We start from the raw sequence: 24,950 nt of genomic DNA on the forward strand, positions 1-24,950 counted from the left end.
AGGGTCTTTTCTAATGAGTCGGCTCTTTGCATCAGGTGGCTGAAGTACTGGAGCTTCAGCTTCAACACTGTCTTTCCAATGAATATTCAAGACTGAAATCCTTTAGGATGGAATAGATAGTAACTATTTTAGGCTTTCTGGGTCACATGGTCTTTGAGAGAACTACTCAAACTCTACCACTGTAAGCACAAAAGCAATCACAGACAACAATAAATGAACAGGCATGGCTGTGTTCCAGTAAAACTTTTATTTACAGAAACAGTGCAGGCTGGATTTGGACCACGGATTGCGGTCTGCCGAACCCTGTGTAATCCATCACGCTCTTAGTCATTCCCTTCTATGAATCAAGGACTCTGAAATTCAAATCTTTCTAACTACTGAGCAATTTAAAAATACATTTGAAGATACCAAAGAGATAGATTCATTCTTCTTTGATCAACTCAACTTCAATGACCTCGTCTATAAGATACTGCAGTAGCTCCAACTATAGCTAACTCTGTCCACAGATGGTTCCTTTTCTGGAATCACGAATGTTCTTTTCAACATCCTAAATTTCAACCAATCACTCAACATAAACCTGAGTGTCCTTTTGCTGTACTTATAATGAACAACTTTTATTCTGGAATAAATCCCTCTTCCTCAGCATTGTATTCCCTTCAAACACCTCAGGCTCCTGAACAGACTCAAGAGGATCATAGCATGCGCACATACTAAGTCACTCAGTCATGTCCAGCTCTTTGTGACCCCATGGACTGCAACCCGCCAGGCTCCTTTGCCCATGGAATTCTGCAGGCAAGAATACTGGAGTGGGTTCCCATTTCCTTCTCCAGGGGATCTTCCCTACCCAGGGATCGAACCTGGGTCTCCTACATTGCAGGCAGATTCTTTACTGTCTGAGCCACCAGAGAAGCCTTAAAAAAAGGTTTTGTCTGACTCTTTGTGATCCCGTGGACTATACAGTCCATGGAATTCTCCAGGCAAGAATACTGGAGTAGGTAGCCTTTTCCCTCTCCAGGGGATCTTCCCAACCCAGGGATTGAACCCAGGTCTCCTGCGTTGCAGGCAGATTCTTTACCAGCTGAGCCACAAGGGAAGCCCAAGAATATCATATGAATATGCCAAAGACTCTCTCTTATAACTTAAGATTTTGTAACCCTGAATGCTCCCACAAGTCTTAGCAATTTTTCTCTCACACTATCAATATCTATTCTAAGCCTTTACTATTCTACATAAGGTCTAATTCCAACTTTTCCCAACACAAAACTAGGAAATGATTCAGTGGCTACATGGTGACACCTTCAACTTTTTATCTAAGGCCAACCACTTGTAATCGTACCTGCATATGAGCCCAGTCGCATCCCTCTATTTCCAATGTAAATAAATTTCCTTCTCCCACTCAAAGCTAAGTCTTGCTCTTATGTTTGATCTCCCACTCTACCACCTCCTTGGGGACTTTCATTATTACCTAGTATGTTTGGTATTTGCAAGACTGTATTACTTTCCTATTTCTGTGTAACAAATTACCACAAACTTAGGGGCTTAAAACAACTCTTAGTTTATTAGCTAACAGTTTGGGAGGTCAGAAGGCCAGTCACAATCCAGAAGGTTGAATTTTCTGCTTGGGGTCTCAGAGACTGAAATCAGGATGTTCGTAGGGCCACATTCCTTTGTGGAGGCTCAAGGGAGCATTCATTTCCAAGCTCATTCAGGCTGCTGGCAGAACCCAACTTCCTGTGGTGGCAGGACTAAGATGCCTATTTCATTGCCTCCGTCAGCTGGGAGCTGCTCACAGCATCTAGAAGCTGGGTGCCTTCCTTGCTACATGGATTCCTCCACCTTCAAAGCCAACAAACGTGAAACTTCTCTTCTTGAACCTGAATTAGACAAAGCCACTTCCAAAAACCTTTGCAAAACAATCCCTTCTTGACATATACACCCTACTATATATACAAGAGATTTACTAATTAAGGACCTACTTATACAGCACAGGGAACTCCACTCAGTACTCTGTAATGGCCTATATGGGGAAAGAAACTAAAAAAGAGTTGGATACATGTATATGTATAACTGATTCACTTTGCTGTATACCTGAAACAGACAGAACATTGTAAATCAACTCTACTCCAATAAAATTTTTTTAAAAAAACAATAGGGGGGTGGGAAATCCCTTCTTGATATATATCTCTTGCTGAAACAGCTAAGAAACAAAATCCTTAAGCTTCCTAGAAGTCAACTGGTTTGATTGTGAAAATAAAATCTGTGAGGCACATGCTTCATTTCTTGAAGGAGCCTTTAGTATAACGGAATATTCTGACCTTTTGATCTTTCTGAAGTTTTAGCAAAAGGTTATACAGCACACCCTGGGCTTTTTGTCTGTGTCACACTTTCAGAAGCAATTTCTTCACTTTAACATTCTTTGCCATATGGATAGGCTCAAAATTCACTCAATCATCTAGTATTCGTTTCTGTTTAACAAGACTTATCTCAATTTACCTTTTCTTCTCATTTTTTACTATAAGTAGCAAGAAAAAACCAGGCAGTACTTTCAACATTTTGGCTGGAGATCTCCTTGGCTATAGCTATCTATCCAACGTCATCATTCAGGTTCTGCTTGCATATTCAAAGCCGGAAAAGAGAATCCCTCTCGAGTCAAATCCCTCAAATTTTAAAATCTTTTTTGCCAGGAAGAAGGGCTCATCTGATTAGGCAGGATCCACTGAGGATAATCTTTCTTTCTTAAAGTTAACTGTGAAGACAATATAATCTAATTGCAGAAGGATCTCATTATACTCATGGGTCACATCCACACTCAAGGAGAGGGGCAGGGAATTTTGGGTGCCACATCAGAATTCTCCCTATAGGGACTATTATGTAGCAATTTTGAAATTACTTTCTATGTACTATAGGAGGTGTTGTTCAGTCACTAAGTCATGTCCAACTCTTTGAGATCCCATGGACTAGCAGCACACCAGGCTTCCCTGTCCTTCACTATCTCCCAGAGTTTGCTCAAACTCATGTCCACTGTGTCGATCGATGACGCCATCCAACCATCTCATCCTCTGTCGCCTCCTCCTCCTCCTGCCCTCAATCTTTCCCAGCATCAGGATCTTTTCTAATGAGTCAGCTCTTCACATCAGGTGGCCAAAGAATCAGAGCTTCAGCTTGAGCATCAGTCCTTCCAATGACTATTCACGGTTGATTTCCTTTAGGACTGACTGATTTGACCTCCTTGTTGTCCAAGGGACTCTTAAAAGCCTTCCCCAGCACCACAATTCAAAAGCATCAATTCTTCAGCACTCTGCATTCATTATGGTCTAACTCTCACATCTGTACATGCCTAGGAAAAACCATAGCTTTGACTATATGGACTCTGAACAAATGAGTAAATGCTGGTGATGCTAGAGGACAAGTTTTTCACTGGAGAAGTGAAATACAAATACTCAGTGGGGAAAGGCTAGGAAGCTGGATTCAAATTGGGTGTATCACAGTGAACTCATGATTTTTTTAATACATTTTGCTTATTTTTTGGTTGGTTGGTTTATCCCTCCAGCCCCAACTCTGTCTTCTGAAACAGTGTAGAAGATTAACACTTCAGCAACATGGAACAACAGACTGGTTCCAAATAGGAAAAGGAGTACATCAAGGCTGTATATTGTCACCCTGCTTATTTAACTTATATGCAGAGTACATCATGAGAAACGCTGGACTGGAAGAAACACAGCTGGAATCAAGATTGCCAGGAGAAATATCAATCACCTCAGATATGCAGATGACACCACCCTTATGGCAGAAAGTGAAGAGGAACTAAAAAGCGTCTTAATGAAAGTGAAAGTGGAGAGTGAAAAAGTTGGCTTAAAGCTCAACATTCAGAAAAGGAAGATCATGGCATCCAGTCCCATCACTTCATGGCAAATAGATGGGAAACAGTGGAAACAGTGTCAGACTTTATTTTTTTGGGCTCCAAAATCACTGCAGATGGTGACTGCAGCCATGAAATTAAAAGACGCTTACTCCTTGGAAGGAAAGTTATGACCAACCTAGATAGCATATTGAAAAGCAGAGACATTACTTTGCCAACAAAGGTCCGTCTAGTCAAGGCTATGGTTTTTCCTGTGGTCATGTATGGATGTGAGAGTTGGACTGTGAAGAAGGCTGAATGCCGAAGAATTGATGCTTTTGAACTGTGGTGTTGGAGAAGACTCTTGAGAGTCCCTTGGACTGCAAGGAGATCCAACCAGTCCATTCTGAAGGAGATCAGCCCTGGGATTTCTTTAGAAGGAATGACGCTAAAGCTGAAACTCCAGTACTTTGGCCACCTCATGTGAAGAGTTGACTCATTGGAAAAGACTCTGATGCTGGGAGGGATTGGGGGCGGGAGGAGAAGGGGACAACAGAGGATGAGATGGCTGGATGGCATCACTGACTCAATGGACGTGAGTCTGGGTAATCTCCGGGAGTTGGTGATGGACAGGGAGGCCTGGCATGCTGTGATTCATGGGGTCGCAAAGAGTCGGACACGACTGAGCGACTGAACTGAACAATGAACATAAGCAGTGCCCTAGATCTTGATTTGTAAATAGAATTTTCAGTTCAAGAGAACCATGGAATGCTAGAAAAATCAGAACAGAATAGTACAAGGTGAGCCAGGAACATTTTGTTGTGCCAGAATGTAAGAAAGTACCCCCGAAATGATGGGGATATGTCAAAAGGATAGAAACCAGTGTTATGGAGTTTCTATTAGAGAAAAAGCTCTGTAAATATTCAGAATTTGGAAAGAAACACAATGTATTTTAAATGAATTCACTTTTTAGAGTTATACTTGCAGTTAAAACCACCAGTTACAACTGCTTGAGGAAATAAAATATACCTAAAATTCACAGTTTATAATATTTTACTCCTAAGAAACAATATTTACCATTAAAAGGACATGACTAAAATATTTCATTTCCAAATAATAAGGGCAATTTTTTGGAGAGGTTTTATATCAGAATAACTACATGTACTATTCAAACATAAATAAAGCATTTGAAAGTACCTTTTCTCCAAAATTCCTTATAAAACTTCTAATCTCCGTAATTAAAGTACAATCATAGAGAAATGGCCCACTAAAATGTCCAAACATTAAAGGGTCCCCTGAGCCTGTCCTCTCCCACTTTAGCCAAGTAATTATGAAATAAATGGCACAGAACCGTTTTAAATGGCTGAAGGTAAAGTATGGGTCTACGAGTTTAAAAGAATAGAGAAAAACATTCTCTGGGACTTCCCTGGTGGTCCAGTGGTTAAGACTCTGCACTTCCTCTGCAGAGGCCTGGGTTCAATCCCTAGTCAGAGAAGTAATATCCCACATGCTGTGGAGGGCCAAAAAAAAAAGAAAAGAAAAACACTCTCCGACTGGAAGTAATATACTAAAATTCTGGTTTAGAATAAATGAGTTTTAGATGATAATATAACTACAGTTTTTAAGGTATGCTTTTGAATGGTTTAAGGGTTGATTCTTGTTTATCCTTGTCCTACCTTCCTAATGATTTAAACCTGAAGAAGTAATGTCCCATTTTCTCAGATAATATAAGCAATAAATATGAGATCAGTGATCTTCATATTTTAAAGAAACAACAGAACCTGATTTTCAAAGAATATCTTATAAAGAGCTTCAATACAGAAAACAGACAAAACTGGAATCTCTGTGGCTGAAGGAGGCCCCCTGCCCCTCACTCCCACTCTGAGGCCTCGAATTCCACTTGACTAGCTCCAAACAATACCTTATGTAAAGGTTCTTGTGCGATCAGAAAAAAATGCTTCTCAGATGCATAAAGGAAAAAAGGTATACAAAAACTGAAATCTTAATTGTGATTATATTTGGGTTGTAAAAATATGAGTAATTTTTCCTTTTCAAATTTGTAACAGTCAATAAAAATTACTGTTAAAAACTCAATAAACTAGTTTTTAAAGGTATAAATATAAATACTCTCCCTGTAATGTAGTATGTAGCAGAAATATATATATACATATATATACACTCACACACCACTAGAAGTACACCCCCCCAAAAATACATACATTCACATAAAGATATAAAGAGATAAAAATCTAACAATATAACAGTTTAATAACATAATTAGAAAGGCCTGTTTATATTTGAAGTACATAATATTTTATCATAACAGATCAGATATATGTAATAGTTTCTTTTAATGCTCTATTGGTTGAACTTACCAGTAAAGCGACAAGTTATTAATTACTCTTTGAATCAGAAAAAAGTTTTAAAAGTTAAGAAAAAGTGTCCCATGAAATCTGCTCCCTTCAAATAATAATACTTGCATTTCTAAAACCCATCACTCAAGTACAATTAAGCTAAAAATAGTATTTCCTAAATAAATAGTCAATTATATTTGCTTCTGAGAAATGGAGAGAGTAAGTATTAACCATGATTTTGAAATCAAAATAGAGATAACATTAGACAAGATTGGGAGAGTTACAGTATTAAGTTATAATATATAGTTGTTTTTCACATATTGGTAATTAACTTAATATTTTAATTTCCTATATATCTACATAGATTTATCTACCTTCACTCTACTTTCTGAATAATCTTACTATATGTATTATATATATGTATATACTTTTATATATATACACATATATGTGTATGTGTGTGTATGTGTATATATATATATATGTTCAGTCACTAAGTCATGCCTGACCCTTTTGACCGCATGGACTATATGTAGCTCACCAGGTTTCAGTCCACGGGATTTTCTAGGCAAGAATACCGGACTTGGTTGCCATTTCCTTCTTCAGGGGATCTTCTTGACCCAGGAGTAGAACCCACATTTCTTGCTTTGCAGGCAGATTCTTTACCACTGAGCCACCTATGCGTGTGCCTGCATGCTAAGTCACTCAGTCGTGTCCGACTCTGTGAGACTATGGACTGTAGCCCTCCAAGCTCCTCTGTCCCTGGGATATTCCATGCAAGAATACTAGAGTGGGGTTGCCATGTCCTTCTCCAGGGGATCTTCCCAATCTAGGGATTGAATCTGTGTCTCCTGCGACTCCTGAGCTGCAGGTGGATTCTTTCCCACTGAGCCACAAAATAAGCCCACATGCAAGTGCGTGCATGTGTGTGAAACTGAAACCGCAGAAATAGCCAGATACAGAACCACCAGATCCCTTTCTTCTTGAAACTTTCTTGGCTAAAACCTAAGTTGATAAAGTCTTAGTTTTTATAATGTAAGAAGCCCTGAACAGCTGAAATCATTAGTAAGAGCTTACAAACTAGCAAAAAAAAACATCTTTTCCTCACCATTTTTAAAGAAAAATTGTCTGTGGTAACCGTAAACTAAAAAAGAATAAGTTAAATAAGAGTTTTTAAAGCTTTCATTTCTACAAACTCACTGTTTAAATAAAGTTTGGGATGCCCAAAAAGCTTCAAATCAAACAGATAAAAACAGAACGATTTGCGTGTAAGACAGAGAGGCTGATCTGGAGCACCATCTGCTTTATTTCTTTATCACCATCACCCTAAAAAAAACATCTTTGGTAGAATCTTTAGGGAGGTGATTTTAAGATGAGGGGAGAGAAACTCTAGTGGAATAAACGAAGGGAAAAAAACCACTATTCAAGCCACCATTTCAATACAATTGCATATAGTGTTATGTTTAAGTTATATCTGAATGCTGTTTGAACCATCTAACACACACTGGACACTCAATGAACAGCCAATAAACAAAAGGAAAGGCATGAGACTGCAAGCCTCAGTAGGACTGAGGGGTATTTCAGTAGACTTCAGCAGAGGGCAGTTTGAAATACACTGTATTAATTTATAGCAGAAATTATGGCAGCAACAATAAGCTGTGAGTAAATGTGCATGGAATTAATTAAATTCACTAAAATATTCTGGGTCACACTTACTTTGGTATTGGCCATATCCACAATATACTGGTCTCCTTTTATACATTCCATTACTTCAAAACCATCTCTGTCAATCACTTTGGCCTGAGAGCTTCCAGATACGACAAGTATCATGTCTCCCGTGTTACTGTACTGTAATGACTTGATCTGATGGCTATGCAAAAAAAAAAAAAAAAAATTCTGGTAAGTCACAGAGTATGTTTATACTTTCATTCATTAAGCACTGTCAGAAAAAAAAAGTCATTCAACTATACAAATTGACAATTTATAAAATCAGGAGCATCAACCTCAAAAGGGCCCTCACCACCAGTGGCTATCCTATTAAGCTCTCCTCCCACTCTCCACAGCAATCTATTAAAAACTTCTCTACTCACTTTAAATCTTCAACCCAAACAACTCCCCTCTCCAGTTCTTGATTCTTCCTGATTTGTCCCAGAAGACACATATAAGGACTGCCTGGTGTGCTCTCATTACTGTTATAAATGTATTTGCTTCTGAACTCTTCTCTTGCTTCTTCTCTTTGATTACAATGATGAAAATGAACCTCTTCCTGCCCAAGGCATATCTACTACCTATATTCTGGATCCCACCCCTTCCAGTCTCCTGGGGAACCTATGACTAACCTCTCCCTCCTCCCCTTCTCAGCTAAGCTATCTAAACAAGTTTTCATCTCCTCCCTTATTTCTCTAGCACCCAGGTGGCGCTAGTGCAATCCAGGAGATACAAGAGACGTGAGTTCAATCCCTGGGCCAGGAAGATCCCCTGGAGAAGGGCATGGTAACCCACTCCAGTATTCTTGCCTGGAAAATTCCAAGGCGAGAGGAGCCTGGCAGGCTACAGTCCATGAGTCACAAAGAGCTGGACACAACTGAGCATACACATACACACACAAAGAGTATCCTTTTCACCCTCACCACCCCACTGAAAGTGATCCTGCCATTGTGGCTATAGTGGACGCTGTGGTGACCACCCACATCAATCCTTTCAGGACTGAAGTACTCATTCGCCAGCTTCCAGGATTTGGCCTGCTGGTGGCTTACAACTGAAGTCTCAGGAATTTTTCTGAGTTGCAGAGAACTCCCTCATCCAAGGTTATGTTACTATCCCAAAGCAGCCCACATTTAAGGACTGGTCAATGTACGGTAAAATGGCCCAGCCCTCTGGTTCAACTGGGAATACCCCAGAAGGGTTATTCCAGCTTCAGATCTCTCTGTGGAAATCAGCTGAAGTTGCTGTTGCAACCACCTGGCAATTCAGTTCCTCCATCTTCCTAATGCTGTTTTCCTCACAGCTTTTCTCTCAGAGGCTCATTCCAGAAGTATTCCTCAACAAACCTCCTACATGCAAATCCTGAAGCTTCAAAGTGTGTCTTGGGAGAATCAAACCTGAGAGGGTTGATATCAAAAGTAGACCTATGGAGCTATTCCAAAATAAGGTTTTAGAGTGATGTCAATCATGGACTGGTTAGCAATGAGGACCCCTTCTCTGGTAGCACCTAGTCCCTGATGGGCTGTAGCAGTGCAACTGCATTGCTAAAACTGTTGGTGAGAGGGAAGGCACTGGCTGGTGCAATATTTCAGGCATATGAGAGTACAGGAAAAGAATTAATTGAAAGGACTATGGAACTAGGCAGCTATTGCTAGGAGCAGTAAATACAATGGAAAAAGTAAGCGAAAGACTGAGGATGGTCATCACCAACTAAAGACTATAGTGGGGAAGCTGGAGGGTCTATCTGGCAGCACATAAAGACAGGGTTATTGCTCTCTCAGGTAAGTGCTGTGCAGTCACTGATCCTGCAAAGCAGGTGTTTCTACCTCTATTAGGAAGGAAGACCAAAAGCACTGGACATTCACATGTAAATCAACAGCAGCATACATTTACATGCTTGAACCAGAGCTATGTTAATTTTCTAGTCCTCTGTCTTAATATAGTCCCAAGAGACCTGGATGACCTGGACAATACAAAGAAATTCATGCTGGTCCCAGATCTCCACGATAGCATGTTAACTGTATCGGATGAGTAAAATGTATCAACTACATTGGTTAGACAAGCTCTCCAGGAGATGAGAGGTAAAAGGTAGAAAAGATCAGGAGACAGTGAAAAGAAGATATGGGGATGATCCATGTAGACAGACAAACAAAAGTAGAAATCAAAAATGAAGCTCTTTGTATCACATGTTAATCCCAGAACGCATCAAACTTAAAAGAGGCAATGAACCACCATGCAGACAAAGTGAGTTGGCCAGTTCAGTTAGCTAGCTTTTGTCATCATCCACTCTACTCTGAATGCAGTAGGCTCATAAGTGAACCAGTGGTGGTGGTAGAAGGGATGCAAGTCATGCACGGGAAGGACAACAGCTCTCGAAGTTAGCCTAACTACTGCTGAAGGGCCAACCTGCCAGCAACAGGACTATGATAAGCCCCCACCCAAAATCAATACTAGGCTAACTGACATGGAAAATATGAAAAATTACAATAAGTGTACAGGGAAAAACAGTGGGGAAGACAGAGTAGGTACCAAGGGAGCAAGAATAAATGTTTTAAATCGAGTGGTCAGGAAGTAAATGACTGAAGTGTCTATCAGGTAACTGAGGGAGTAAGTTACATAGATATTATCAGGAAATTACTAGAAAGGATCTGCAGCAAAAGAATACTTGGAATATTGCCAATGTGGCTGTAACAAAGAGAGCAAAAAAACCAAAGTTGGAGACAAGGTCAGAAGGCAGCAAGTAGGCTGGTGCAGAGAGCCATGTAAGCCACCAAAAGGACCTTGGTTTCACTCTCTTTGGAAGAAATGAGAGGAAATCCAGCAGAGCATTTCGAGGTGAGAAATGACACAATCTGACCTACACTGTACAGAACCACTTTTTTGTGCCTGGACCATTTCATAGTCTGAGGTCTACGGGGCCCTTCTTAGCACGTTTTTTAAACACATTTAAAAAAATACACCACACACACCATGGAAATCATTTTTGAAGAACTATAAAAATATTTTTTTTAATTTGTGACATAATATGTGAGCTTCTAGACTAACGTATCAAGTAACTATGCCTAGAGGCAGGTCTAATAACTACTGTAATTTCAAAGCAGTGATGAGCATGAAAGTAAAAGTGAAATGTTAGTCGCTCAGTCATGTCCAACTCTTTGCAACCCCAGAGGCAACTACAGCCTCCGTCCATGGAAATCTCCAGGCAAGGATACTGGAGTGGGTAGCTGTTCCCTTCTCCAGGGGATCTTCCCTACCCAGGGATCGAAACCGAGTCTCCCACACTGCAGGCAGATTCTTCACCATCTGAGCAACCAAGGAAGCATCTGTAAGAATGGTAATGTGTTACGAAAATACCTGTGACTTTGTTGTCTACTTTCACAATTAAAGGAAGTGCTAAATTTCAGCTAGAGGTTAATGAGAGGAAAGAAATTATTATTTAGGTTCACAGAAATTGGGAGAACCAGATACTGAACGCCTAGGCCAAGCCATAGAATTATAAATAACTATTATTAATAACAGGGTGACAATATACAGCCTTGATGAACTCCTTTTTCTATTTGGAACCAGTCTGTTGTTCCATGTCCAGTTCTAACTGTTGCTTCCTGACCTGCATACAAATTTCTCAAGAGGCAGATCAGGTGGTCTGGTATTCCCATCTCTTTCAGAATTTTCCACAGTTTACTGTGATCCACACAGTCAAAGGCTTTGGCATAGTCAATAAAGCAGAAGTAGATGTTTTACTGGAACTCTCTTGCTTTTTCCATGATCCAGCGGATGTTGGCAATTTGATTCTTTTCTAAAACCAGCTTGAACATCAGGAAGTTCACAGTTCACATATTGCTGAAGCCTGGCTTGGAGAATTTTGACCATTACTTTACTAGCGTGTGAGATGAGTGCAATTGTGCGGTAGTTTGAGCACTCTTTGGCATTGCCTTTCTTTGGGACTGGAATGAAAACTGATCTCTTCCAGTCCTGTGGCCCCTGCTGAGTTTTCCAAATTTGCTGGCATATTGAGTGCAGCACTTTCATAGCATCATCTTTCAGGATTTGGAATAGCTCAACTGGAATTCCATCACCTCCACTAGCTTTGTTCGTAGTGATGCTTTCTAAGGCCCACTTGACTTCACATTCCAGGATGTCTGGCTCTAGGTCAGTGATCACACCATTGTGATTATCTGGGTCGTGAAGATCTTTTTTGTACAGTTCTTCTGTGTATTCTTGCCATCTCTTCTTAATATCTTCTGCTTCTGTTAGGTCCATACCATTTCTGTCCTTTATTGAGCTCATCTTTGCATGAAATGTTCCTTTGGTATCTCTGATTTTCTTGAAAAGATCCCTAGTCTTTCCCTTTCTGTTGTTTTCCTCTATTTCTTTGCATCGATCACTGAAGAAGGCTTTCTTTAACTTATATGCAGAGTACATCATGAGAAACGCTGGACTGGAAGAAACACAAGCTGGAATCAAGATTGCCGGGAGAAATATCAATAACCTCAGATATGCAGATGACACCACCCTTATGGCACAAAGTGAAGAGGAACTAAAAAGCCTCTTGATGAAAGTGAAAGTGGAGAATGAAAAAGTTGGCTTAAAGCTCAACATTTAGAAAAGGAAGATCATGGCATCCAGTCCCACCACTTCATGGGAAATAGATGGGGAAACAGTGTCAGAGTTTATTTTTCTGGGCTCCAAAATCACTACAGATGGTGACTGCAGCCATGAAATTAAAAGACGCTTACTCCTTGGAAAGGAAAGTTATGACCAACCTAGATAGCATATTCAAAAGCAGAGACGCTCCTTTGCCAACAAAGGTTTGTCTAGTCAAGGCTATGGTTTTTCCTGTGGTCATGTATGGATGTGAGAGTTGGACTGTGAAGAAGGCTGAGTGCCAAAGAATTGATGCTTTTGAACTGTGGTGTTGGAGAAGACTCTTGAGAGTCCCTTGGACTGCAAGGAGATCCAACCAGTCCATCCTGAAGGAGATCAGCCCTGGGATTTCTTTGGAAGGAATGATACTAAAGCTGAAACTCCAGTACTTTGGCCACCTCATGCGAAGAGTTGACTCATTGGAAAAGACTCTGATGCTGGGAGGGATTGGGGGCAGGAGGAGAAGGGGACGACAGAGGATGAGATGGCTGGATGGCATCACTGACTCGATGGACATGAGTCTGAGTGAACTCCGAGAGTTGGTGATGGACAGGGAGGCCTGGCGTGCTGCGATTCATGGGGTCGCAAAGAGTCGGACACGACTGAGCAACTGATCTGATCTGATCTGATTATTAATAAATTAAATGACAAGGTAAAATTTTATAATTGTTGTGTTATTTAGTTGCTAAGTTATGTAACCCCATGGACTCAACATAAACCATGAGGTCTTTTGTGACCCCATGGACTACAGCCCACCAGGTTCCCCTGTCTATGCAATTTCCCAGATAAGAATACTGGACAGGGTTGCCATTTCCTTCTCCTGTGGATTTTTCTAACCCAGAGATCGAACCTGCATCTTCTGCATTGGCAGGTGGATTCTTTACTACTGAGCCATCAGGGAAGCCTAGTAGAAATAATTCTCAAAGAATTCTGGAGTATACACACACACACACACACACACACACACACACATGCACAGTACTCAACCATAAAAAAGAAGAAAATTTTGCCATTTGCAACAACATGAAGAGACCAAGAGGGTACTATGCTTACTGACATAAGTCAGACAGAGAAAGACAAATATTATATGTTATCACTTGTATTTGGAATCTAAAAATAAAACAAATAAATATAATGCAACAGACTAAGAGATATAAAGAACAAACTCATGGTTACCAGTGGGAAGAGGGATGAGGAGACAGGCAAGATAGGGGCAGAGGATAAAGAGATACAAACTACTGTCTATAAAATAAATAAGATATGAGGATATATGTACTATATATATATTGCACAGCACAGAGAAGAGTACCAATACTTTATAATAACTTTAAATGGTATATAATCTATGAAAATATTGAATCACTATCTAATAAAACTGAAACTAATATTATAAATCAACTATATTTTAATTTTAAAAAACAGGTAGAGAATCAAATTAATAATCAAAGCCCAAAATATAAAATTTCTCTATCAAAGATAAAAATGATCACCTTTTCTTTAAAGCTGTATTCAGCTATAGTGTCCTCTATGAATGTAATTCTATTGTCAGAAAATTAATTAAATTCCTTGATTTATCCTAACAGGCCAAACTCAAAATAAAATCAGCTTCAACAGTAAAACAATTTTAACAAAACGTTAGGTCATTTAGTCCAATTTACTTTCTAAGTCTATAATTTTTTTTTAATTTTATTTTATTTTTAAACTTTACACAATTGTATTAGTTTTGTCAAATATCAAAATGAATCCACCACAGGTATACATGTGTTCCCCATCCTGAACCCTCCTCCCTCCTCCCTCCCCATACCATCCCTCTGGGTCGTCCCAGTGCACTAGCCCCAAGCATCCAGTATTGTGCATCGAACCTGGACTGGCATCTCATTTCATATATGATATTTTACATGTTTCAATGCCATTCTCCCAAATCTTCCCACCCTCTCCCTCTCCCAGAGTCCATAAGACTGTTAAGAGACACTGATGTATAAAACAGTCTAAGTCTATAATATTAAGGCTGTGAAATAAATAGGTATTTCATTTAAAAAAACTATTAACCCGTGATAACTATGTCTTCTAAAAACACAATATACACAAAAAGTTAGAATTCCTGTATGTCTAGTTAAGCCTGCGTAAGGTTATTCCTCCCGGTTGGTTACCAAATCCAAATCAGATATTTACCAATGAAACTGCTTTTAGCCACAGCCATCACTGACTAGAAACTGCTGCTCAAAATTTATGCTGTTTCACGTAAAATGATGAAATGCTAGCTGATAGTTTCTGAAATATTTATTCTTCAAAAAGTCATTCTTAATGTACAAATTCAGAGTACTGATTCCAATGGCAAAGATAATTCAAACAAAGATGTGAGTGAGCTCTGAGGTTATATATGTGACAATGTCAGGAATTTCACCACAATCCCCAAGATCAGTGTATCAAAGCAGATGAGAAATTGAAGTACCCAAACCAGATGCTCATGATAAAGGGACCTACAAAAGCGAAGGTGAAGCTACTCCCAGGGTCCCTCCTTCCTATAAAAGAAAAGTCTCTCTGGCCTCATGACATCCTTTCTGAAATATTGGGAAAAAATGAGGTTCTCAGCAAAATTCTGACCAGAGTCCCAAATTCAAATTAAGTCCGTAAGTAGGCATCAATAGTAATAAAATAAAAAAATAAAATAAAAATAAAATTTAAATTAAAAAAAATAAAATAAAATAAAAATAGTAATAAAATATAAGGTCACTTGTTTGACCAAATGTGCCAGTCGTTCATTTACTCCCTCAGCTCCAAATTCACCCTTCACTGCTTGCTCTGCAAAAAGGGATTTGGGCCCTTTAAATATTTTCCCTATGCCAGTTGGCATGATGCTAAGTCTTGTCCTTAGAGAGTGCTGGAAAGGCATTGCAGGAGAAAGGGATTTTCCTCCCTGGAGCTTGTCTATTCCTCTTGGTGGGTTCCTACATCACACATGGCTTCTCCAGTCTCCAACCCCTGCCACTGATGCAGCTGCTCCAAGACCAGGCTTGTGAAGTGCACAGCAATCAGTAGACAGCAGCACCCAATAGATTCCCCGGTACTTCCCTCAGACAGTTTTGTATCAGAGTGATCAGGTGAACCGAGTTTCTGGCAAGTACTCCTGTCACAGAAACTTCTTTATCATTTAGTGAGCCACAACCTTGCCCTCTCAAGTAAGATCTAAATCTCAATCCTGGAAGCCTCTTCCTTAACTATCCTATGAGTAAGACTGCTTCTCTTATTTGCTATTCCTATATTCTCCAGAGTTCACTTTACTTTTTAGTAGCCAATCCCTCATTACACCAATCCCATGATACAGTTAGTATTTCTTTATAGTACGCTTTCCCTGTTCAAATTACTGTGATTTCTCTCTCTTAATCAGCCTCTGACTTACCAAAATCTGAAGTGATTAATCAGGAACTGAGAAAGCTATAGGCCATTTAGTCCAATTTTTTAAAATATATGAACAAACAGATCAGAATTTTGATGATTAGTGAGCCGAGACTGCTAAACCAAAGTCTATAAAGAGAATAGAATGAACCAATTAGATCACAGGGTGTTATCTTTCTTAACAGGATTCCCATTTGGAGAAAGTAAATTTTCTTCAAGAACCATGAAAGATCAAGTACTTTAAGCAATAACTTTGCTTTTTTCTGGTGAACCATTTTTGTTTTCAAAGGGAAATGAAAATCTTAAGAACACAGCAAAATTTAAGAAGACAGGGTAGTGGAAACAGTTCAGTGGCTCCATTTCTCTGGCTATCAACTCTACCAAATTGCTCTATTCACATTTGGAGGGAAATACAAAATCCTATCAATTCCACACTGATATTCATCTTAGTTTCACAGGAAAGCCTAACATTTTCCCTCTGTCTCATCTTATGTGCTCTCTTTGCCAACACTGAAATGAAATGTTCAGCATCAAGCTCACCATTCCTGGCCCACTTTGCTCTTAATTCTGCTAGCCACAGAGTTAAAAGAACAGGATTAAGAGTCATTAGACACAGTACTAAGGAGAATTAAAGGGCTTGTTCAAGGGGCGTAACATCTGCTCCTCAAATTCCTGCCTAAACAACTAAGATTCCGATCAAAGAGAAGACAGGGAAAGGCAATCTGACAGTAAACTGGAGTCATGAGGAAGTGAATGTTCTCTCAGGGAGTAACTCTGACACCAGAGGAAGGCTTAGTGACATTGCACAATTCTTTCTGTGAAGTTATTCATGGGGCAAGTGGGAATATACGAGTATAAGTGGAGGGGAGTGGGGAGGTGAAGATTGAGGATCCTTTTAAGTAGTTTTTGCTCTGCTAGCAAAACAAGCTGGGACATGCAAGACAGATAAACACAGCTGTCTGGGGCTGTCACTTGGGGCTCAGGAGCCAAGGTGTCCTGATATAGTGAAAAGCGCACCGGAATGTGAGTCAGGAGGCCAGCGATCCAAGTCCTCACTCTGTTGCTAACTAGCTGTGTGATGATGAGCAAGCCCTTTGGCTTTGCAAGACTCAGTCTCCCCATTTCTTTCCAAATTAGTAGATGGAACTAGATGACAGCGCTATGCAGAGAAGCTCCAGAGATAGCGTTCATGTACGGGCTTTATACCGCTGCGGAGTCCTGGTTTCCTCCACTGAAAAACCTTGAGAAATAACACTTACAGGATTGAGATGAAGATTAAAAATAAGACACATTTATGTGCTGCTAGCACAGTATATGAAATAAGTAGTTGCTATTTTTACTACTTCTTTACTTCCAAGGGCTCTTTAAGATTATTTGAGGGGTACAAAATCTTGATAGCCAATCGTAATGAATACATTTGAATCAAATACATGGAATATTTCAAATTCATTACAAAACAAGTTAGTATAAGTTTAGCACGTGTTTTAATTACTATTAACCTAAATGTTCAAGAGCAATATCCTTAAATCTTTTTTCATTTTTTGCACCCACTCACAAAACTCAAGCGCAATGCCAAATATAACTACTACTATATTCTTGAAAATGTAAGGCAATAACAGAGAAAATGTAGTTTCAGATTGGCATGCCATCTTCCTACAGAATTTGATGAAATTGTCTGTTCCTTCCAGGTATGTAAAATATATTATCTAGTGCTTGGAACAGGACAAGAAAGTGAGAAACACGAGACAGACTATCAAAGGTTTCTGTATGAGAATATCAAAAAACACTGATTTATTCCATGCTGAAATAAATCTCCAGCTACTTCAACATTTTAGCTTTTATACTTAAGAAGAGATTTCCAATGCAAAATTAATTAGGAATATATCACCTATTGGCTTAATATACTAAATGTTAGGAAGCCAGTAGTAACTTTACAAAATAATATATCTGTCAAACAAAACTAAGGCCACAGAAAACTTCTATCCAGGAATAAACACTAAAGCTAATCAATAACTCTCCCATTAAAATGCATATTCTTACTTATACATGTGATAAAATTACTCTGTCACTCAAGTGCAGATTATAAGTTTCATGATTTTATATGATTTCACAAGCAAGCTCCATGGTAAAAGACAACGAACCTAAATATTTAAACAGTACATTTTCGTATCTTCTGAGGATTACAGAAATATGATCAAGAACAGCCAACCAATGAGAAGGATTAGCAAAAACTAAGTCCTTGCTCTAATTATTCCTAACAGCTTTCTTTATGATATGTTAAGAAAAATTCAAGTCTTAATTCTAATAGCAGAACATCAGGAGCTCAGCATTTAACAAAGAATAAAAGGTGTTGAGGGAGCAACAGTGGGAGAGCCCTAGTTCAGACAGCCTCTCTAGAAATGCAACATTTTGGTGGAACCTAAGCATACAAAGAAGCTAAGGATGTTTGTGAGTAGGGAGCAAGTAGGAAATGGCAACCCACTCCAGTGTTCTTGCCTGAAGAATCCCAGGGACGGGGGAGCCTGGTGGGCTGCTATCTATGGGGTCACACAGAGTTGGACACGACTGAAGTGACTTAGCAGCAGCAAGCCATAGAGAGAGCATTCTAAGCAGGAAATAAGTCTTGTGTAAAATCCCGCAGCCATTTTGTTGAAGCAAACTGAAAAAAGAGAAGTGGGCAGGGGCCAGATCACATAGGATTTTACAAATCACGGCAAAGCATTCATAAGTTTCAGTAAAAATGCGTCAGGACTGTATTAAGCAGTTTGGCAGGTATAGTGGGGGAAAAGAGACTGCTGCAGTGCTCTAAGTGAGATTTAAGCAAGGAAGATGTCTGAGTTGAACCCTGAAGGAGGAATCTGGAAGAAATTGGAGAGGCAGGAAGCACATGGAGTATAGGTGAGGATGAAGAAAGGACCAAGGACAGGGGAAGGAAGGGAGAAAGTGGGGACAATGAACTAACTGCAACAAAACTTCATGCTGTGAAGTCAGGCAGAAAGATAATGACAACTATAAAGCCCTTCGAAGTTTAGGAGAAGAATAAAAACATAAGACTAGAAATTAAGGATTTTTGAAAGATCACCCAAGAATGTTAAAATGTCAGTGTAGGGGAGAACCTGAAGACAGAGCAAAAAGAATATAAAGACAGGGTCCTTGGGACTTCCCTGGTGGTCCAGCGGCTAAGACTCCATGCTCCCCTTGCAGGGGGCCAGGGTTCCGACCCTGGTCCAGAAACCGGATCCAACAAACCACAGTAAAAGATCTTGCATGCTGCAAATAAAAATTCTACATGCCACAACTCAAAAAAAAAAAGATGCTCTGCATCACACAACGAAGACTGAAGATCCCACATGGGCAACTAAGCCCTGGAACAGCTAAATACATCACTAAATACTAAAAAAAAAAAAAAAAAAAAAAAGGAAGGTCCTCCTTAGAACTATAGAAGATTTGTACAAATAATAGCTACCAAGTTACGCATTAGATTTCCCTAGTCCAAATATCAAAAGAAATAACCTCAAAAAACATAACAATAGGTAGAAATATCAGAATTAGAAACCGAAAGACCTGAAAGATACAAACTACCCAGAAATTTTTACAGAAAAGGACTAGAGTGATTAGAAAAATACCTCCCCCAAAGAGTACACAGCCTTATATGAAAATATCCCACAAACCAAGAATTCACAGGGAAATACATTCTCAAAGTAGAAAGGCTGCCCTTATGAAAACAGTTATCACATTAGGCCGCTAGCAGCTAAAAAGGATGCTCAAGAGATGACACAGGGCTTGACAAAACAAAAATGGACCAACTAGTCAGAACTCTAACAAAATAGCTTCCCGGAAAACAGAATATACAACACGTGAAGTGGAAACTTCCTTGAGAGGATTACTCCCCAAGCCCCTTGAAACTCCCTTGGACCATAGGTTTGTTCCACCAGCTACAAGCTATTCTTTAAGGAAGTGAGGAGACTCAAGATGAATCTATTCACAGCCTCTCTGTCACCAGGCAAGGGAAGTAAAATAACAAGGAAGAGATTCTAGACACGAGATCGCAAACTTTCACTGTCAAGGGTCAGACTGAAAATATGTTAAGCTCTGTAGGCCATATACAATCTTTGTCACGTATTCTTTCTTGTTGAATTCTGTTTTCTAATCTTTTAACAGTATAATTTTTAGTTCAAGTCCCGCCCCACCAAAAAAAAAAAAAAAAAGGCCAAAACCAACTCTTGTATTTAGTCTCTCAGTCGTGTTTAACTCTTTGCGACTCCATGAAGTATAGCCCACTAGGCTCCTCCATGGAATTCTCCAGGCAACAATACTAGAATGGGTAGCCATTCCTTTCTCCAGGAGATCTTCCTGAGGTGGGGATCCAATCTGGTCTCCTGCATTGCAGGCAAATTCTTTACTGTCTGAGCCACCAGGGAAGCCTGGGTGTGTGCTGTGCTGTTGCTTCAGTCGTGTCCGACTCTTTTGAGACCCTATGGACTGAAGCCCACCAGGCTTCTCTGTCCATGGGATTCCCCAGGCAAGAATACTGGAGTGGGTTGCCATTTCCTTCTCCAAGGGATCTTCCCCACCCAGGGATGAAACCCGTGTTGCTTATGTCTCGTGCAGTGGCAGGCGGGTTCTTCACCACTAGTGCCACCTGGGAAACCACCTATATACCAGTCTATACAAAAAAAAAAAAAAAAACACGAAAACAAACCAGCCAGGAACTAGATCTGGCCCTTCAATCAAATTTGGCAGGCAGATTTGCCTGCCAATACAGGAGACTTAACAGATATGGGTTCAATTCCTGGGTCAGGAAGATCCCCTGGAGGAGGGCATGGCACCCACTCCAAGATTCTTGACTGGAGAATCCCATGGACAGAGGAATCTGGCAGGCTACAGTCCACAGGGTCACAAAGAGTCAGACATGACTGAAGCGACTTCTCATAACCACAGTTTGCTAACAGCTGTTGTATAGCATGAAAGACAAAGAACATACCTACAAATAAAAATTTTTATGGAAAATGAGCACATATTCAGACTGTCATTGCTTCATTGTAAAAATAAAATTCAAGAAAGCATATCTGTGTCTATTGTATACAATGCTGCAATAAATAAACTTGTCCCTGTGCTCCCCTAATGGCTGAGTGGGTAAAAAATCTGCCTGCAATACAGGAGACACAGGAGATGGGGGTTCAATCCCTGGGTCAGGAAGATCCTCTGGAGGAGGAAATGGCAACCACTCCTGTATTCTTGCCTGGAGAATCCCTAGCAGGCTACCATCCATGGGGTCACAAAGAGTCAGACATGACTGAGCGACTAAGCAGGGACAGGGTTCCTTGGTCATTTCCATGTGTGGATATATCTGTCAAAGAAGCTCCTTAAATTGGGTCCTGGGTCAAAGAGTATGTATCCATGTTTATAATTTGGAAGATAACACCAAATTGCCCTCCATAGAATGGAACTAACTTACACTCCAGGCAACAATGCCTGAAAGTGCTTATTTCTCCAGATCTTATCAACACAGTTTACATTTTACATCTTGACAGATATTATCAAATTGTTCTTTAGAAAAACAGCTTAATAACTGATAGCCCACTCTTTCTTTCTCCCCAAATTTGTCTTCTTGCTACATAGGATAATAGAGATCTGTTTCATCTTTGCCCATCTTACAGGGCAAAGATGAAACAGGGGATGGGCAAAGATGAAAAATTTTCATTTTTTTCCTTCAATTGTTAGTGAAGTTGAGTATATGTTTATTGGTCAGTTGCATTTCTTCTGAGGTTATCTGTTGTTTTCTTTGAAAATTTTACTTTTCAAATACTTCTCTTTATTGATTTGTAGAAACTCATGTATTATGTATAGGTAGCAGTCCAATGCTTTCAAAATGTATGTCAACTTTTTATGAGCTTATAATTTGTCATTTAATTTTGCCTATGTTAGCTTTTGTTTTCTAAAGTATAACATACCTTTTTAATTATAAAAGCAATTCATGCTGTTTTGCCATATTAGAGAAAGCAGAAGTTCTTCATTACTCCTATGTAATTTTATGTCCATTCCCAAGAAGGAATCTCTTAAACTTTCCTTTGTAACAGAAAGACAGAAATATATAAGCTATATATTACAAAAATCAGATTTGTTTGAATACTATTTTTCATTTAATAAATATTTGTGGAAATCTTCCTATCTAAAAAAGTTTCAAGAAAATATGGTTTATACTAACAAAGGCAGAAAATAGGCAAGGACAGATATTTAAAAGCAAATTAAAGCACAGATATTTAAAAGCAAATTAAAGCAGTTCTTCAAAAGACACTATCCTGAAAATGAAAAGCAAGATACAGACTGAGAGGAAATATTTGTGATAAACATATCTTATAAAGAACTTTATCAACCAATCCAAGACAAGCAACTGAATTTAGAAATGGACATTTAGAAATGTCCATTTAGAAATGGACAAAAGATTTGGACACTTTCACCAAAGAAAATAACACAAATAAGAACATAAAAGGATGCTCAACCAGTCATCAGGAAAATTTAAGTTAAAACCCAACTCAATGGCACCCCACTCCAGTACTCTTGCCTGGAAAATCCCATGGATGGAGGAGCCTGGTAGGCTGCAGTCCATGGGGTCGCTAAGAATCAGATACAACTGAGCGACTTCACTTTCACTTTTCACTTTTATGCATTGGAGAAGGAAATGGCAACCCACTCCAGTGTTCTTGCCTGGAGAATCCCAGGGACGGGGGAGCCTGGTGGGCTGCCGTCTATGGGGTCGCACAGAGTCGGACACGACTGCCGCGACTTAGCAGCAGCAGCAGCAGCATACAACACCAACAGGTTTCCTAGGTGATTCAGTGGTAACAAATCTGCCTGCAATCCAGGAGACATGGGTTTGATCCCTTGGTGGGGAAGATCCCCTGGAGGAGGGCATGGGAATCCACTCCAGGATTTTTGCCTGGAGAATCCCATGGACAGAGGAGCCTGGCGAGCTACAGTCCATAGGGTCGCAAAGAGTTGGACACGAATGAAGCAACCAAGCATGCATGCATGCATATAACACTACACAAAAGTGGGAAAGAATGGCTAAATTTAAAAATATTGATAATACCAAGTGTAGGTAAGCATGAAATGACTAGAATCCTTATACGCTGCTCCTAAGAAAGTAAAAATGATTCAGCACTTTGGAAAAGTTAAGCAATTTCTTATAGAGTTAACACACAAAATGCGTATGGTCCAGCAATTCTCTCTTAGGTATTTACCCAAGAAAATGAAAACATCTGCCTACAAAAAGATCTATATGGAAATATTTATAGCAGACTGATTCATAATACCTAGAAACTAGAAGCAATCCAAATGTCTATCAGCCGGTGAACAGATAATCTGTCTGTTGTATATTCATACAACAGAATACTACAAAACAATAAAATGGGGGAAACCCTATTGATTGAGGCAACAACAAAATCAGATCAGTGGTTTTCTAAGGGTCAGGAGACAGGAAAGACTGCAAAGTCGCTAGAAGGAACTCTCTGGGATAACAAAAACGTTCTATAACTTGTGCTTAGTCATATTATCACCACTACCACGTGGTGTGGTAATAATATGACCATGCATCTCCCCAAACTCATAAAACTATACACTTAAAAAAGATGAATTTTGGTGTATATAAATTATACCCCAATAAATGTGATTTTTAAAAAGCTAATGAACTTTAAAAGTTCATTAAAAGCCATAAAAAACTAAAGCAAAACAGTAAGAAATTCACAGACTGATTTAAAAGATTCTCAGACTGTTGCAAAAAAAAAGAAGATAAAGAGAACTAGGTCAGAAAGAAGAAAAAGGAAATGGAGAAGAAATAATAGATCTGGATAGCCAGTATCCAGAAAGAAAATTAGGACAGACAATAGCTTAAACAATAGCCTAAATGTTTAGAGATACAATCCAATCTTAGGATACCAACAAAATCTTAGTAATGGGAAGTAAACATAAAAGATAACAATGTGTGAATCTGTGTACTGAAATTCCTTCATGCTAAACAATACCAAGATAATAAGAGCTAATATTTACACTGCATTACTAAGCACCAAGCACTGAGCCACACATTTTGCATACATTATTCATTAATTATTATCACAACCCAAAGAAATGGAATTACTCATTCTGTTTTGCAGGGAAAGAAAGCAAGGGTCAAAGTGATCACACCTGCCTAGTCACACAGAAAATGAATTGGTAAAAGCAGAATTCAAATGCAGATTTCTATGACACTGAATCTTTGTTCTTATCCATCATGCACATTGACTGTAGACTAGTTGAAGAAGTGAATTTAATATAAATCAGCTTGCTATAGAAAAGAAAGAGGGAGGGGCCATTTCGACGGAAGTCTGGGAGAGTAATGAAACTTCCTTCTACCTCCACAATCACTGACAGACAGGACACAAGGTCAGCTACTTAGGCAGAGCACCAAGCCCAATGGCTAGAGCAATGACTCATCCATTATGATTTCTTGTAACAGAAATTTTTACATTGCTGAATCAAGCATTTACTCAGGAAGACGAAATATGAGTTAATGGTGGATTTTTTTTTTCTTTGAACTCTGGAACTATTTAATCAAAAGAAGAAACTAATAGATATATGCCAAGGACTACAAATGACATTTTAAAAAGCAGAAATCACAGCTCAGTGGCAGTCACTTTTAATATAAAATGAATGGAAATGGTAAGATGCAATAAAATTCATTAAGCAGTTACCTTGAGATTACATATCATATTATTTAGCTCGTAAAGAGCGAAACATACCAACCCGAGACCTGAAGCCCAATGCATCATAACAGTGCAGAGCCAGAGATTTCAAAAACTGCCAATTCCTTATTTACCCTAAACTGATATGGTTTAAGTTAAAATTTTTCAATTTTGCCGGAAAAGGCAGTTTTATACTTCCTTTCTTTTTGGAAAAAAAAAAGGAGGGCACATCTTGGTGGAAATGCCTTCTTATTCTAAGCAAAAAGAAATTTTTGGAGAAAAATATGAAAGCAT

At 39.2% G+C, this 24,950-nt stretch overlaps 1 protein-coding gene and 1 non-coding gene across 2 annotated transcripts in view; one reads left to right on the plus strand and one right to left on the minus strand.

Annotated features, from left to right (window-relative positions):
- The window catches only part of WDR70 (WD repeat domain 70), a 287,174-nt gene that overhangs the window by 193,714 nt on the left and 68,510 nt on the right, over nt 1–24,950 (minus strand). Inside the window, exon 8 of the mRNA XM_019983020.2 lies at nt 7,909–8,062. Within this exon, the coding sequence (XP_019838579.1) occupies nt 7,909–8,062 (154 nt within the window). The remainder of the gene's footprint in view (nt 1–7,908; nt 8,063–24,950) is intronic.
- Nucleotides 5,262–5,333, plus strand: TRNAG-UCC (transfer RNA glycine (anticodon UCC)). The gene has a single exon. It is a non-coding gene; the product is annotated as a tRNA-Gly (tRNA).

This window comes from Bos indicus, chromosome 20 (assembly GCF_029378745.1).
Source record: "Bos indicus isolate NIAB-ARS_2022 breed Sahiwal x Tharparkar chromosome 20, NIAB-ARS_B.indTharparkar_mat_pri_1.0, whole genome shotgun sequence".
Classification (NCBI taxonomy): Eukaryota; Metazoa; Chordata; class Mammalia; order Artiodactyla; family Bovidae; genus Bos; species Bos indicus.